This window comes from Haemaphysalis longicornis, unplaced genomic scaffold, assembly GCF_048455015.1.
Source record: "Haemaphysalis longicornis isolate Haplotype H1 unplaced genomic scaffold, Haemaphysalis longicornis Haplotype H1 scaffold_101, whole genome shotgun sequence".
NCBI lineage: Eukaryota > Metazoa > Arthropoda > Arachnida > Ixodida > Ixodidae > Haemaphysalis > Haemaphysalis longicornis.
In genome coordinates, this window is record NW_027526205.1 from 59150 (window position 1) to 76837 (window position 17688).

At 44.4% G+C, this 17688-nt stretch overlaps 1 protein-coding gene across 2 annotated transcripts in view; it reads left to right on the top strand.

Annotated features, from left to right (window-relative positions):
- Positions 1-17688, top strand: part of LOC144160520 (uncharacterized) — a 79676-nt gene that overhangs the window by 42502 nt on the left and 19486 nt on the right. For both annotated transcript variants that reach the window (XM_077691787.1, XM_077691788.1), the window contains exons 7-11: positions 4893-5489; positions 14611-14652; positions 16369-16410; positions 17274-17315; positions 17622-17663. In XM_077691787.1, the coding sequence (XP_077547913.1) occupies positions 4893-5489; positions 14611-14652; positions 16369-16410; positions 17274-17315; positions 17622-17663 (765 nt within the window). The remainder of the gene's footprint in view (positions 1-4892; positions 5490-14610; positions 14653-16368; positions 16411-17273; positions 17316-17621; positions 17664-17688) is intronic.

Genomic DNA, 17688 nt, shown 5'->3' on the forward strand with positions numbered 1-17688 from the left:
TTGAACTGCGCAGACTGGCTCAAATGAACACACTATTTATCGTTTATCCGGCCGATCAGGCGGTATTTATTTTATAAAGCCTGAAAGAAGAAAAACTACCATGCGTGGTTTGCCGCGGATGCACCAACTAACCGCAGCAACGTCAGGTAACGGTGTTACTACGTGATTGGGCGATATCCAAGATTAGCATACAAACGAGTTTCCGTTTCGGTTCTGTGAATGAACATGCTTGGGATCCGACGTTATTGTTGGATGGGCCGTCTCGATATATCGATAACCACCATACATCGCTTCGGTCATGTTGTCGGCTGTAAAATGATTCAGATAAGCCTACCAGGACGGCCTGGAATCGTAGCAATCACTAGCGAGGGTTACGCAGTGGATGAACACCCTCCGTGTCACCGCAGACGCTGAAATTCCATGCGCTTTTTCTCCATCTTTGGAGCTTACATCACTAATGACTGTATCGTAAAAAGCGTGTTCGCACAAGGCCAATGGTCTGCTGATTCTGGCGTGTGCCCACAGCCCGCAAGCAGTGGGTACTTATGGCAACAGGACGCCAACGAGAACTCGCTTGCGCGTCACTGCCCGTCTGCGCGCCTTCTGCGAACTCGCTCATGGAGCAATTGCGCTACGGCCAAAAAATGGTGAATTCAGAATAAAAAATATCGTCGGAAAATGGCAAAATCAACTTACAAAAAAAAAAGATGCACCCTTGAGGATTCGATCTTGCGAATTGCAAAAACACATACCCAGTGCTCCAGACCACTCAGCCGCGAGGCAGCGCTGCCGGGGCTGCAAATATAAGGTATATAATGTATAGCCAGTTTACCTTTTTATTTAGTTTAGCATTTCAAGCAGCTTAGATGATTATTTGTTTTATAGTGCTTCTGCAATAAGCGTCCCCTAAATTCCCACGATATTGTGACGGGACAATCCCTGTTCGAGACGAACATGCGGTCCGCGCAGTGCCGCTGATGGAAGAGGGGGAGAACGATGCCGCTCGGCCCCCAACTCACGCTGCCGCTTACCACAACGCTTCCCAGCTTATTCTCACTTGTAAATAGCTGTAAATATACGTATCCTTGCACTTAATAATAACTCGCGTCTAGCAACTGCATTTCTTAAATGGAAAAGCGTTCGCAGATGTGTGTTCGTGCTGTTGACCGCTGTGCTTGTTCACCTAGAGCAAAAAAAGTGCTTCCTGAACCCTTTGTTTACGCTGTACGGTAAAAGGTTCAGGTGATTTTGTTTCTGTAGTACCTATATTAACTTCGCTAAATGTTCTTCCTCCTTCAATTGGCCTTAGATTATCCTACCAACGTACCAGTCAGCGAAGCGTCGCATGTGGGCTTGTACAGCGCTTGTGTGGAGCGACCTGGACTTGAAGCTGGATAGTGTACAAGCTAACAAACTAAAGAATGGTGCGCTCTTCCTTTCACAAAACTGTCGTGGCTTAGTTTCAACTGAGCGAAGGAATAGCGACGACCCGTCGGCGGCCGGCGTGATCAACGCTCGGCCCACTGATTGATTGATTGATTGTAGGGTTTAACGCACCAACACAACGCAGGCGATGAGGCGCGCCGTAGTGAAGGGCTCCGGATTAATTTTTACCACCTCGTAATCTTTAACGTGCGCCGAAATCTCGTACCCAAAGGCGTTTTTGCTCCCGGGAATCAAAACCGCGTTCTCGTGCTCAGCAGCGCGACGCCTTAGCCCCTGAGATACCACGGCGGTTGCTCGGCCGACTGACTCTGTCGGAACGTCGGTGAGCCGTGCAGTAGCGAAGTCAAGCCAGGTCATTTTTTTTCTGACGTCACTCGAAAACACAACAGAAAATGGGCGAGGATGCAGAGAGGAGGACAGCCTTTACGAATTGATTTTTCTACTTAATATATTTGCGTAAACGCACCTAGAGTGGTCGAAGAATGGTGTAGGGACTCCTCACTACAATTGGGGCTAGTAATGCCGCAATGTTTACAAATCACTTCAATGTTCCGTTACCACTCGTAACTCAAAAATGCTCCTAGCACAGGGGCCAACCTTTGGCAAACTGCGACTATAGAGACTTTTTTACTAATTCATGACACAAAGCAACTCAAATATTTCGCGGCTCCTCATACCCACCTTGTTATTTTTTTTCTCAATTTCTTGCTTCCATGACACTCAGAGTTCTACAAACGAGAGCTTTGTCTTCAATGAACTGGCTGAATAAGACATCTCCACAGCGGTCAACGCTTTATTTCAACGATATATTACAGCAAATATATCAGGCGCCTAAAAAGCAAAAGTCAGCAGCAAGGCCCCGCGAGCCCTGAGGGTCAATCTCGGCAAAATACGTTGCTTTTTACTAGAAGACTGCGGCCGCTGATAGCGAAGTAGAATACATATACATTTAGAGCCACCACCATAGTTTTAAAGCCATCAAAATAGTCGAATGGTTATGAGCTAAGTCCAGTAAAATGCTCGCCGGTAAATTCATTATTGATGCATTCTGCAATACTGGTGCAAGAAAAAAATTCAGTGAGGAGTGTGAGGGTAAGGCAATATCTATTTGTAGGCGAAGCAAAATATGTTTGCCCACGTGTTCATATATTAAAAAGGCACAAGTGAAAGCGGGTCGTAGTCGAGTGCATCCTAATTTCATGAACTACGCGCTTATGTGATTCTATTGAGGTGTTATCAAGATGTAGGCATTCCCGACACTTCGTCAAATGGATAATCGTTTGGACTGACTTTCGTGCAATTCACGCAGTTTTCCTCCAACGTTGTCTCTCTGATGAAACCAAATGTGAGGCTTTTATCCTATATAGTCTGTTTAAGGGTGATTATTACCTTAAAATTAAGGAGTTACCCTTGTCTGAACTGTCTATGGTAAATATCTGTTATCATAAACCCTGAATTACGTTTCGCTCGGGTGACTTCTTGCGCAACTCCAATTATCAAGCCAGAAAACCCCTCCACTGACAAGAGGGTTATTTACATGTGTCGTGAAGTGTACGCTTTCCGCCAAATATTTATTAATCCTCATTGCATTTATAAAAGACTTTTATGACTGTTTTTCTTGTTTTTATAATTATTTAACCTCATTACACTGTCACTCAGCTCTAATTTATTAAACAGATCAATGGAGACAGCGCTTTTTTAGCGAACCACTTAAGGTTTGCTGCAGCGTAAAGGCTGAATACATTGTCCCGGCGTTAAACAGGTGTACAGAAGCGGATCAATGCCGCGGTAAACTGAGCGTTTGAGCAGGGAAACAGATTCCTCGGTCCTGACAGGTGTCAACCGCAATTTGACCCTACATATTTTATTGTTGTAACTCGGGGGAGCGAGGGAATGTTAACTCAGTTGTGGGTTTTGTATTTCAAGAATTCAGAGGTAACACTATTGATGGTGAAAAACCAACAATGTTTTATGGTGTAGAAAAGCGAGGATATTTTGTGCCACCTATATCATCAATAAACAAAGAAGAGGAAGAGGATCGTTCAATATATCTGCAGGATTAGCAAAACGGTTGCACCTATTAATATCAAAATTGTTTGTATTTGCTAGCAACTACGTTATAATATTGAAGAGAAATACATTACTACCGAAATACCATTTTTAACGTTCCTTTTCTGGTTTGTAGAATTTCAACCCTTTTTGTCTCTTGTCCAATTTTGCTACAACATCGTACACTAATTTGCAAAAGAATAGGTTGAGTCTTACGGACCACCTCATGGGGAAGTGTATGGATGACGCGGCTGTTGAGAATTTAGGCCCGAAACCTTTACCTTTCATAAAAACGGTTCGCACACGTATAGCTGCTGTGAAGTGAGCCTTCGACAAAAAAATTAACAGAGAAATCCGGGAACTGGTGGTGAGATCACGTAGCAAGGCATTGAGGAACATTCCACTGCTAAAAATACCGAGGCTACTATCTTGGGATGCTGCTACATTAAAATAAGCCCTAGTTCTATTCATTTCTAAAAAAAATTCAGGTAATTATTAAGATATATTTATATGCTGGATGCGATAAAATTTACGAATTCAAAACAGCTGCTGAAATTGGCTCAGTTCAACCCGCATTTAACATTTGTCCTAATTTCCTACCTACTTAAGAGGCTTGAGGCAATAAAAAATTAAATATGTTTTATGGCCGTTTCAGTTTACCTGTAATACACCGATTCTATTTCTAGAATTGTTTGCGCCCCTTCACCTTTCTTAGCTGCATGTCGGTCACACACAGCCGTTGTACGGTGGGAAAGTCTGCTAAAACGTAGAGTGCCATTGTATGGGTTCAGAAAGGTTTATGCAAAAAAAAAACACCACATTTTATAAATATTGATTAACGCAAATTTTTCTCTGCGTGTGGGATGAAACACGAATTGTTGCAGTGACGCTCGCATAGCTATTTTGCGACGTCTGCTTGGAACATATGTGACATCAGTGTGAATATGCCACATGCCATCGAGAAGAATGGTTTTGCTACTCCTTGATATTTTGCTTGCACAAAATATAGCCCACTGGCAATGTTAGTTTATTTATAAGAAATTGGGATGGGAACACACACTAACACTGAATTTTCTTGGGCGGAGTTTCAAGAGTTGTTTGATTTAAAGATATCTGTTCAACTCCCTCCAATCACAGAAAAGACAATATGTCAGTCGCCCTGAAACTTAGATAATTTTCAAAACCTGTTATTTAAATTTGCATATTTTCTTTTGTGCTACCATTGCAATACGCGTTGTCCAGGTGTAATTTAAAGAATTTTTTGGGCGGATATTATCGACGAGTTTTTACTTGTTTAAACGGCTATGACCCATTGTGCTTGTATAATTCTTTGGATATGAGGAAACTTTACTTGAACGTGTGCTAAAAATTATTTTGCTTGTTCTGTGCGTTAACAGGAAGTGGCTTAATCACACCGAGCCCATCGCAAGCAGCAGCAGCAGCAGCGCCTTCAGTACCACAACAACAGCAGCAGCGACAACTGCAACAAACACCGCCACCGCGAGGAATACCTCAACAACAGCAACGACAACTACAACAACCGCCCCCACCGCCAGGAATACCTCAACAACAGCAACGACAACTACAACAACAGCCCCCACCGCCAGGAATACCTCAACAACAGCAACGACAACCACAAGCATCAATGGTGAATTCACAGCAGCAACAACAACAAAGTTGGCGTGGTACTGGCCCTGCAGCAGGACTTGGCGGAAGCTCTGGAAGAAATCCGGGAGCTGGTTTTGGGGGAGGTATGGCTGGAAGCACTAGCCCCGGCCGGGGGTCAAATATGGGTGGAAGAGGAAGTGGAGGAAACGCCGCCGTAAATCCCCGAGGAGGCACTGCTGTTAGTACCGGCACAGCAAATTCTAGTGCTGGAGCAGGACCAGCCTCGCAGCTTGCGAACAGGGGTGCAAGCGGTCCTCCTGGAGGTGTTCCTACGTCTGGGTCACCGATTAGTGCCAACGCTGCTGGCATGGGGAGAACAGGTCCAGGTAAGTAAAAAGTATTTATTATGAAGCCCACAAGGGTTCGGCCGTTATCTAGAGGGTTGCTTTCAACGAAAACCTCATTGAAATTTTCAGATAGGTTTCATGCCACTGGAAATGTACTCTCGTAGTTTAGTATTCATAATGCACATTTTTACAGCCTAGACAGCTTTTAGGGGGTTGCCCTACAGTAAGTGGTTATCTAGTTTAACACCCTCTCCGGCCTGCGAGGAAGGTTGCCTTTTACTGTGATAGCTTCCAGCGGCATCTCAGCAAGGCAGCAGTCGAGTAAGCGAAAAAGCATGGGCTCAGAAAAATCGCAGGTTCGGGACAAAGTGCCATAAAAATTATAACCTTTCCACATTTATACATCATATTTTTAGAGCGGAGGCAGCTTAGCTGTGCTATTCAAACAGAATCAGGGGAACAGTTGGTGTACAGTAGGAGTAGACGTAGATAGAACTGCGCATTCAACAAGGTGCTTAAAGCTGTTACACTCGCTTTTTCCAAAGGCCTCAACAAAACAAAGACTAGGAAGACAGAGGAAGAACAGACAGAAAAAAGGTGGCCAATATACTAACAAATTTCAAATTGTTATCTTGAGGATTAGCCCAGGCAGATGAAACTGAATAATAAGTATGAGTTATGAGTACATCCAGCCTATGCTCATTGTAACATTTAGGAATGTTTTTGAAGTTCTGACCAGGCCTGATGGGTGATGAATAAAAAGCACTAACTGCCGAGTATTGCTGGCAGACTTTCACAACCAGTAGGTTTTATTCAGCCGAATGAATGTGTTGTGGGAATTGTAGAATAAGCATTGATTTGAAGAAAGTACTGTCAGCTTACTGGGAGTCAGCTTATGGCGAATTCCATTGGGCGAACAGGAGCAAGTGGAGCGGGCAGCCAGAGCAGCACACGGGAGTAACGGGTACGTGTGCTTTCGTTCCGCGAATGAAACATTCGCGCTGCTCTGGGAGCAGTGAAAAGAGTGGGAGGGCGAGATGTCAAGAGTCATGTGACCAAACATTTCCCGCGCTCGCTTCCCGGAGCATTTCGCGCGCTCGTGATGTCCGCACGCATTTATTACTCGCCAGTTTTGCCAGATACGTGCCGGTGGTTTTGTGTCTGCCTTCCACATGGCGACGAATGAAGAAGCCGAGCGGATGTTCATGTTCATGATAAAGGGGTCACCATCGTGTCTCCCAAAAATTAGCTGCGAACGATAACAGCGTCAGCCGTCTTTTCCAGATACGACTATACCTTCGGTCGCTGCTCCGGCGGGGTGAACAGGTGCTCGAACATAAACTGATTGATGATTGATTGATTGTGGGGTTTAACGCGCCGACGCAACGCAGGCGATGAGGCGCGCCGTAGTGGAGGGCCCCGGATTAATTTTGACCACCTGGGGATCTTTATCGTGCGCCGAAATCTCGTACACACGGGCGTTTTTGCTTTTCGCCTCCATCAGAAAGCGGCCGCCGCGGCCGGGAATCGAACCCGCGACCTCGTCGAACATAAACTCATGCAATGTCAAATCGTCGTCGTCGTCGCTGCTGCTGCTGTTCGATGATGAGCTTGCGCTTGAATATGTGGTGCTTTCATCATCTAAAAGTAGCAGCAATTCCTTGTCCAGACGGCCGCGCTTAGCTGCTGCCGTACGCACTGATCAACTACCGCGGCTGCTGGATTCCGCCATTTTTCCTCCGCCACCCGGGGATAAAACCAGAAGTGACGCAAAAGAGGTCATGTGACTTCCTCGGCGTTCCCTGTTACTCCGCCGCTGGCGACGGAGCACCGAGAACTGCTCTCGGCTGCTCTCGGAGCCAAAAAAGTGTTCCTCATCGACCAATGAAACACAACGCCCCTGCTCCTGCCCGACCACTGGAAGACGCCAGAACTCGCGAGAGCACTTTGGGTGCAGTTAGAAGTGCTCCTGTTCGCCCAATGGAAAGCGCTATTAGTGTCAGTCGCCTACGAGGTACTTACCAAGGTAATGGATAACAGAATTTAGGCCACCTTAGATTTCAGTCAACATAATGAACAAGGAAGGTTTCGTAAACGCTATTCAACAATGGACCATATTCTCATGACCAATCAGGTGATGCAGAAGGGCGCGGAGTATACCCAACCCCCAGATATAGCCTTCATAGATTATGTGAAAGCCCTTCATTCGATCGAAATATCAGAAGCCATTCAGGCATGGCGGAATAAGGGGGTAGGGGAGCACTACGTAATAGGACCAGAGGATATCTACAGTGAGTCCACAGCTACCAACGTTTTTTATAAGGTGAGCAGTAAATGCCCACAAGAAAGGCCGTCAGGCAAGGAGACACAATCTCTTCATTGTTATTCACGACACGTTTACAAGAGGTATTCCGAACATTGGATTTTGAACAGGGGCGTGTAAGGGTAAATGGAGAATACCTCAGTAGTGTCAGATTTACTGACGAAGTTGCGGTGCTAAGTAACGGGGGGCGGGAGGAGAGGGTGGGACGGATTGCAAAGCATGCTTACTCTACTGGACAAGCATAGTTGAACCTTGGACCTGAAAGTAATATGCAGAAGACTAAAGTAAAGCTCGATAACCTTGGGAGAGCACAGCGGCTTGAGATAGGTGGTGAGGCAGTGGAAGTGTTAGGCGAATTTATCTACTTAGGCCAAGTTGTGACCCAGGATCCCAGTGACGAAGCAGAGATAATTATAAAAAAAAACAATTGGATGGAGTGCATCCGGCAGGCATTCTCAAATTATTAATGGCAGCCTACCATTGTCCCGGAAGAAGAAAGTGTATGATAGCTGCATCTTACCGGTACTAAGCTACGGGGCAGACACTTGGAGGCTCACTGAAAGGGTTTAACTTTAATTGAGGATGACTCAGCGAGCAATGGAACGGAAGGTGATGGTTGTAGCATTAAGGGAAAAGAAGAGAGCGGAGTGGGTCCGGGAACAAACGCGTGCTACGGACATGTTAGTAGAAATTAGGAAAAAGAAATGGGCGTGGGCAGAGCATATAATGTGAATGCATGATCCCCGTTGGTCATTGTGGGTAACAGAATAAATCCCTAGAGAAGGAAAGCATGGCTTAGGCGGCGGAAGGTTAGATGGGCAGATGAGATCACGAAGTTTACGCTGATAAGTTGGTCGCAGTTAGCACTGGACCGGGATAATTGGAGATCGATAGGAGAGCCTTCTGCAGTGCAGTGGGCGCATATGGATGATGATGATGCTAATGATAATGATGATGTTGATAAAATAAGCAATTTAAGCTGTCAGTCTTCTACCCGCCATAAAAGGTGCAGGCTCTGACAGTTTCACATTGTGCCTCATTAATGAAAACATCGACATGCGTGGCCTACCATAAACCTACTTCCCTACTGTTCTTTTTCTAGTATATATCGAGCACGTGTGACAGTACCAAAAGTTACCTTTTTATTTAAGGAGGGCGGCTTATCGAAACGGTGAAGTCATAGACTAATTTGATTTTTAGTTGTAAATGATTTTATAAAAATGTTCTTGCAAAACGCTTCGTAGGTTTATTTAAAAGAACCAAATTATTTAGTTACAACAACATGGTGACCGCCCATGGTACTCAACCTCAACTGCAGTTCTCTCTCTTGGCCAAATAACACCTGTATTACTTCACTGAATAATAATTAATATGTCAGAGTGGTAATTAAGAAGAACCGAAAAAGTTGTTGGCACAGTGGACCGTCGTATTAGGCTGAATAAACTTCCCCAATATATATTCAAGTAGAAAACCTTTAATCACGTTTAGATTTATTACGGATCGCCAGAGAAAAACGTTCACTCATTTATAACGTCCTCACTACAATATAGAAAGACGGGTGTACCACAGGGGTCTAAATTTTGGCCCCTACGTTTAACCTTGTAGGTTAGGGAATTGCATGAAATATTCCTTAAATGTAGGACAGTTGCAAGTTGGGCGAGTTGGTACGTGTTCCTACTTAATCACAGCGCAAAATACGAAACAGACAGAAAGATTAACCACTGGACAGGCGCCTGTCCAGTGGTTAATCTTTCTGTCGGTCCCGTCTTTTGCGCTGTGATTAAGTATTCCTTAAATGCTTATGTACAGAGGGCAACAGCCTTGTCTATAACACAGGTTTCGTACTTATAGCGTTATCTTGCCTCGGCCGAAAAACATTTGAAGAAAATATTGTGTTATTCTGAAGTCTTTACCATATATTTTCACCTCAAGGTATTTTGTGACAAGTTTGAGTCCGCATTTTTGAGAGGTAACCAGTTGAAGTAGAACTCAGTATTATAGATAAGGCTGTTGCGCACCGTACCCTGGCCACACTGCTATCACAGTAACCGGTGTAAACAAGCATGAACTGCAATGTAAACTGGCGGAAGAGGTAGCTGTATTACATCAAATTTTTTTTTGTAAAAATTCAACAAGAAGAAAAGGAACTAGGTAAATTACAGTGGATGAACCAAACACACCAGTACTTGCGCTAAGCTAGCCCCTCGATGTTTCGACGTTATACAAGCTCGTTATTGCCTATACAGTAATAGTTTACGTATAATGTAGTAGGCTTCATCTTAACATCGCAAAAATGTGCGGGACAAAGACGGGAAGGAAACACAGGACAGACGATGACAGCGCTCACACAACAGGCGCAAACGGGGCAGCACCAGTTCAGTGTTTTCTATTACGCCTTGTCCCGCCCTGGTTATTCATTTCATTTCATTTCATTTATTTATACTGTTAGCCCAGAAGTGGGCCGTTACAGGGTGGAAGTACAAAACAATTATTTGCGAAAAAAAGTACAGTACAGGTCTTGAGATAATTCCTCGGAATAAATGTGAGCACCAGCTCGAAGTTACACAGAAAAAGAAATGGAACACACATGCGGTGCAATACATAAGCGCAGAACAGTACATGACGCATTTGAGGCGGCACTTTTGCACCGCGCCAAAGATTTGAAAAACAACTACTGCAGTCTCATGCGATCAATAAAAAGCACACACGCACGCACACAACGAAATGCATTTGTCACTGTTATTCAGGAAATAGCCGTTTTAGATTGTGTTCACATTATGTAAGCGAGGAACAACCAATTATAGACTCCGACAACATATTCCAATCTTCAATAGCACGTGGGAAATAACTGAAATAGCAGTCGTCACGTGGGGCTAGGGGTGGTATGTACATGTCTGGCGATGTCTGGAGTTTTCTTGTGTGTTGACCTGGAAGAAATCTGTATAGTTTAGTTTAAAATGAATATAAATTAACTGGAAGAGGAATTTCAGACGCTCAATCCTCGACCTAATTTTCAGACTATCCAGGCCCGCTGTTCTACAATGTTCGGTAGGTGAATGATGCCGGCGATATGTATTAAAAATAAATCTCTCACCAAGTCGCTGTATTTTTGCTATTGTATTGTAGTTTGACTTTGATTAAGTGTCTAAGACAATTTTAGAATGTTCGATAATAGGTCTGACTGAGGTTTAGTAAGCTAGGCACTTTATATCAGATGGGGCGCTATAAAGGTTACGCCTAAGGCTATACAACGCCTTGGTAGCCCTGGAGCACACATAATCAATATGAGTGTTCCACCGGAGGTCGGGCGTATACCATAACCCAAAATAGTTATAGTTTTGTACAAGCTTAAGGCAAGCATTGTCAATCTGGTAATTGTAATTTAGAGGTGCTTTCTTCCTGGTTATAAAAAACGACCATTGACACCTCGCCTTGTTTTTCACGTTGCATATGCAATGCATTCATCGGTATTAGTCTGTCATATTGCTGCTTAGAATCTTGGGGCTAGCTTACACTACATTCCCAAACCCAGTGAAACAATTGCAACAAGCCCGCTAATAAATACAGAAATTTGTTAGAAGCATTTCCCGAGCGAGTTTTGTTACACGGCTTAAAATGTTACTTTTACATCACATTCAGGACGAAAATACGGCACACTGCTCCTACACTATAGTTATTATCAATCAACCACTTCCTGTTTTTGTACTTAGCAGTATATTACGATACACAAGAAAGCGCATGTTAGACAATTTCAATGTTCACCCTACTAAAACTGTGTTAGGTGTGCGACCCCTACGGTATGTAGGTGTAACATTAGGGAAAAAAATCCCTCGTGAACTTAGGAACGATCGATATTTTTGCGAGAAGCTGCAGAAAGATGTTCTTCGAGTATAAAATCGTGATCATTGACTGAGTCAATAGGAAAAAATCGACGTTTAGGAGCCCATACGGGTTCCTTGTTCACAATAAGTCGGCAAGAGGCCGTCGTCAATTTATATGCAACGTATGGCGCAATAATTTTGTGTAGGTTGCAGGCTTGTTGCCATCAGTCCGGTTGACAGTATGGGGTGTGGTTTGGATCATGAGTCACTGGAGGAAGAGACGGGAGGCCAAATTTCTTTGTTTTGCTATGATAGCAGAGACGTCCAAACTAATGCGGTGATTTCGCAGGCAGGCGTGCTCTGCTAGCCCATTTGTTGTTCGATTTCCTTTGCGACGTCACGTTGATGCTCCTTCATTCTTCGCGAAAACTTACCCGTTCCGCCGATATAGACGCAATTGCAGTCAGCGCAACGGATTTTGTATACGACTCCCGGGAACTTATCACTCTCCAGCTTGTCCATTACATTCACGAGCTTGCTGCGCAGCTTGCGTGAAGGCACGTGCGCTACACGTAAATTGTATTTGGAAAATACGCAGCAAAGCGCCTCACTAACTCATTCACCGTAAGGAATTGCGGCGCGCATGGACGCCGTCTTGCTGGCTATTTCGTTAGGTCGTTAAATCTGCTTTTTCATACCTGCCACAACATGCCTAGGGTATTCATTTGCCGACAGCTCGTGATGCACAGTCGTCAAATTCTTTCTTCAATCTCTGTGGATTGGCGTATTGGCGTCTGACTCTACTAATCAGTGCCGAGACGACAGACCTCTTGTGGGTGATTGGGTGGCATGAGCTGTATTGCAAGTAGCGCCTGGTGTGCGTCTTCTTGCGGTAAACGGTGAAGGAGAGGCAGCCGTGCCAGCGACGGTTTTGATTAATTGTGGGGTTTAAAGCGCCGACGCAACGCAGGCGATGAGGCGCGCCGTAGTGGAGGGCTCCGGAATAATTTTTACCCCCTGGGGACCTTTAACCTGCGCCGAAATCTCGCACGCACGGGAGGTTTTGCTTTGCTTTTCGCTTCCATCACGCTCGAGCGACGAAATCAAACATCAAGGAACGGGAGGCACTCCCCAGTCTCTGGTTCACACGTAAATTCTTTATGAGGCTCAACCGAATTTAGCGCTTCCAAGAACCTCGACACGTCATCCTTATGGAGGATGCAGAAACAGTCATCAACATACCGTAGAAAGACCTTTGGACTGGGCGTAAAGTTGTCCAGAACTTTCTGCTCGACCGCTTCCATAACAATGTTGAGAGGAGCCCATAGCTGTTCCGTGGGTGTGTTTGTACATTTTGTGGGCGTAGGAAAAATAAGTATTACTGAGGCAAAAGCGGAGTAGTTCACTCAGTTCAGGCACGTTGAAGGGAGTCCGGTCTGCGAGTTTGGCGTCCGAACGCAGGGCTTCCGAGCAGGTTTGCACTGCAAGGACCACGGGAATGCTAGTGAACAATGTAGGTTCTTCGAAAAGACACCATAACCTTTTCTATATATATATATATATATATATATATATATATATATATATATATATATATATATATATATATATATAAGAGAAGAGGGAAAGCAAGTTCTCTTTGCTGAAACGTAGGCCACAATCGTGCTTTTACCTTGTTCGAAGTTTTTCTTCTCTTGTGTTCTCTACCATCTTCAAAGTTCTACTACTCCCTGGATTATATATGTATATATATATACAGAGAGATAGGTCAGCAGTCTACAACGCCAAAGGAGGCATAGGGGTTTGGTTAGGCTCTTTTCTTTTTCACTACGGTTAATGAAGTAAACATTTTTTAATATACAGAAGAAAGAAAGAAAGAAAGAAAAACACGCGCCCAGAGTGGGGACCGAACCCACGCCTTTCGATTACATGTCGAATGCCTTACCAATTCGGCTATCTGGGCGACTGTGTTCTCCTTCACTTTCTGGGCTCTGGGCGCGTGTTTTTCTTTCTTTCTTTCTTTCTTCTGTATATTAAAAAATGTTTACTTCATTAACCGTAGTGAAAAAGAAAAGAGCCTAACCACACCCCTATGCCTCCTTTGGCGTTGTAGACTGCTGACCTATCTCTCTGTATTTGTTCAACGAGCCCCTCATTTCCTTACTGTGTATATATATATATATATATATATATATATATATATATATATATAAGCTGTAAAAAAACTTCTTGAGGAGCCAGAAGCGCTCCACCAATAGCGTAGTCGACTCCTCGCTCGTCCTGTCCAGCCGACCGGCGAGGATCGGGAAGCAGGCGCAAATGGGGTAGACAAAAGAAGGGGAAAGCCGGATCTCCGGTACCCACGTCTGACTTCGTTGCTGGCTCGAACCCAAGAGAGAGAGAGAGATACACACACCCCGAACAAACAGTTACACGTGCTTCGCTCTACAGTATTCTGCAATTGGGCGCCGCGACGAGACCAAAAATCAGGTTACTTATTTGACAACCATACCGGACTGAGCCCGCATGCACTTGTCACTATTTCTTATTATCTGAAAAGCTGTTACAATCTCCTGTTTATTCTCAGCCTTGTGTATGCCAATTACAACAGAGCCGTCAACAGTCTCAACCAACTATCCTAACTTGCCGTCTTACAAAAAGAGACTAGTCTGCGAGTGTGTGATGAATTCCTGTACATGCAAGAGGTAAACTATTTACCCACAGTGAAAGTCGTGTGCAATACCCCGTCTTGAATCCCACCTTGCTGGTTTTCGCTATTGTTTTGACTGCCTGTGTGAGCTCTGGAAATTCTCTTGTTTATTTACAGCTTTTTACAAAAATGTTTAGTCATGAATCAGCCCCTGTCATTGTTTGTTTATTCTTGTTCCATTGCTGCTTTTTTTGTCATGAATTCTAACCGACACGCCCAGCTTCGCACACTCGTTCAGTATATTACCAAATACGGCTTTTAAAGCCAAATGTTTCACAGAGGTGTTTCACACGTTTACCTCCGCAGGACAGAAGCAAGCTGGTCCTAGCAGTAACCTGAACCCACCCGGTAGGCTTTATGGTTTCTTTTGCTTAATTTTTGTAGTACGACACTTTTTTGTAAAATGGCTGTTTTTGTTCCCTTCCGATGTAGAAATGTGGACAAGGTATATAACAAACCAATTTATATTTCTACTTGCTTCGCATTTCTCCGATGTTCACGCACCCCATTACGTTGGTTGCTTAGCGCGATACAAATGAACGATAGTGTTTGAAATGTCTCATGAGGGAAATTGCGTTAGCAGAGGACGAAGTGCAGCTTTTGGGGCTAAATGCGTTACAAACGTTTTCGGCACTCTTACATCCTTAGGGCAGAAGCCAGCTGGTCTTACATGGCTCTGAAACAAACCACTTAGGGTTTACACGTGGTTTTGCCAGGTTATTGCAAAACGATATTTAGTTTTAGGTTCGCAGTGGCGATGTGTCAGTCGACTCAGTCGGTTTATGTATCAATCCTGGAGGTGTATCATTCTGGTACTGGCGTTGTATAAATCTGGGAGGTGTATATAACTAGAAAAATCGAAGGGCTTTCCTAATTCCGTTGCTTCGTATGGATATTTCTGTGCCACCTCGCGTTGGGTATTTAGCAAGCTACAACCGTTGCACAGTAGCACATGATCACATGCCTTTAAATGACTCCTGATGATAGTCGCTTTCGCGGAGGAGGATGTGCACATTTGTACCCAAACGAAACAAAACGTTTCCACACTCTTACCCCCCCAGGGCCGAAGCCAGCTGGCCTTTGCTGCCACACTAAAAAACCAGGAAGGTGCTGCTGATGTGTTAAGGCCCCTTCATAATCTCACTGATGATGTTCGTACGCCAAACCCCATTGGAGAAAGCCAACTCTTTGCGGCGGTGATTATGACCATTGTAAAGCGTATAAAAATGAAAACAATTCCTTGCAAAGCACCACCACAGCTTCGTCAGTCCCATTCTGCTAAAAGTTGATGTAGAGCAGAGGGAGGGGGTTTTCAGGCGTGCGAGGGGGCGACGTTTATAGGCCTAAGGACATGGTTGGAGTTTACCATCGACATCCCCTACCCACAGTTTGACGCACAGTGCGAACGACGTTGCTGCGTATGTCACAGAGCATTCAGCCGCAGCACATTATTTATAACTTCGCATTCTGAGGTTTAGGGTGTTAGGACTGACGTTCATTTTTGAAGTTTACCATTTTGTACCGCACCAGCTCGAAAAAGTGTTCACTGCACAAGAAACAGCAGATGCCGATTCACGCAGTAGGCCCCCAAAAAATGTTAGGCCTACTGAGTGAACACCCGTGAGTTGCAGCGGTTATTCTAGGAAAGTGGTGCGTATCTCAACAGTACCACATCATCGCTCTGTGGAATTGTCCAACAAAAAATCTATCGTTAAGAAGCTTCGCTTTTGGCAATCGTCGTACGGAAGGAAGCATTACTTAATTTTGCATAGGGATCGTAAAATGATATTTAGATTTATTGCAGCTTTTAATCACTTGCGATGTATAAATTTTGATGGGGTACAAACAAGGAAAATTAAATGATATGTCTGCTTGTTTTTCTTGTCTGCGATATTGGCGCGCCACCGTATACGTTGGCTATGTAGCGCGTCGCAAATGTCCTCTGGCGGGGCATGAAAGCCTTGATAGGAAACAACTAAACAAGAAAGTCGGTTTGACAGAAGACAAAGAACACTTTTAAAAGCCAAAGTTTTACAAACGTTTTCCACGCTCTTATCTTCTCAGGACAGAAGCCAACAGGTCCTACGAGTCCCCCAAACAAACCAGGTAGGTATAAATAATGTATTGGTGTCCGATTATTGTAACATAATATCAAGTTTTAAATGCAGAGCATTTCTTTAACTCACGATGTCACCCGTTCTAGTTGTCCGAAGTAGTCCGCACCCCTCCCCCTACACTATATAGAAAAATAATACTTACCGGCGCCTGGTTTGGATCTTACGACCCTGCGGGCGGAACGCAAGGTACATGGTGCTATACCCACTGCGCCACAAAGCCGACACAGAATGGAGGGCTACCAACGCGCCTGATATCCTTGACTCATTCAAACTACGTCAAGAAGCTGCTGATACAACGCATTCACTACCTGTGGGCGGAACGCGAGGTACATGGTGATCTTCCCTCTGCGCCACAATAATCATACCCACTTGCTAATAAATGATGTCACGTGACCACGTAATTACGTCTCCTCATTTATATACAATACAACAACCAACAGCAACAATTGCAACAACATTAACGTAACGCAAACTACTTAACGTCGTGCGCCCCCGGAAATGCTCTGCATTTGATCGTGCCCCTCGCGAGGGGGATGTTTAGTTTCCTGCCGCAGCAAGAACCAGGCGGCCTCCTGCGCAGTTTTGTTTATGTAGCAGTGTTTACTAACTTGGGGAGTATACATTTGAACATGATATGCACACCAAATCAATGGATATTTAAACGTGTTTCGCAGTTCTCACATGTTTACGTGCCGCCTAAGGTTGGTTATTTAGTCCGCTACAAATTTTCCCTAGCGGAATATGTAACCTGTGTTCAGAAATCACTCATAAAGAAAAACGCTTTGGCAGAGACGGAAACACTGTTTTTGGACTGAAACTTTGTGAAAACGTTTTCCACTCTTACATATGCAGGTCCCAAGCCAGCCGCTCCCACCAGTCAGCCAAAACAAGCAGGTAGGTGCTGGGGATGCTGTTTCGCTTGGATTTTGTTATATTATCACAGTTTTGTCACGGGCGATTTTTCAACGTGGAAAAAGAATAGATGAACAAAATCGATTGGGATTACTACTTGTTTTAGGTTTCTGTGAGGTTATCACGCCCATGTATGTTTCTTGTTTATTCCGCTAAATATGTGCCCTAACCGGATGTGTTACTTGCGTTCAGAAATGAGTCCCGATGAAAGTCGCTTTAGCGGAAGACGCAGGACAGTTTTTGGAGTCGCATTCTCTTGAAAGCTTTTCCACGCTTTTACCTCCACAGGGAACAAGCCTTCTGCTCATAGGAGACACCGAAAAAAACCAGGTAGGTGCTAGTGACATTTGGCCTG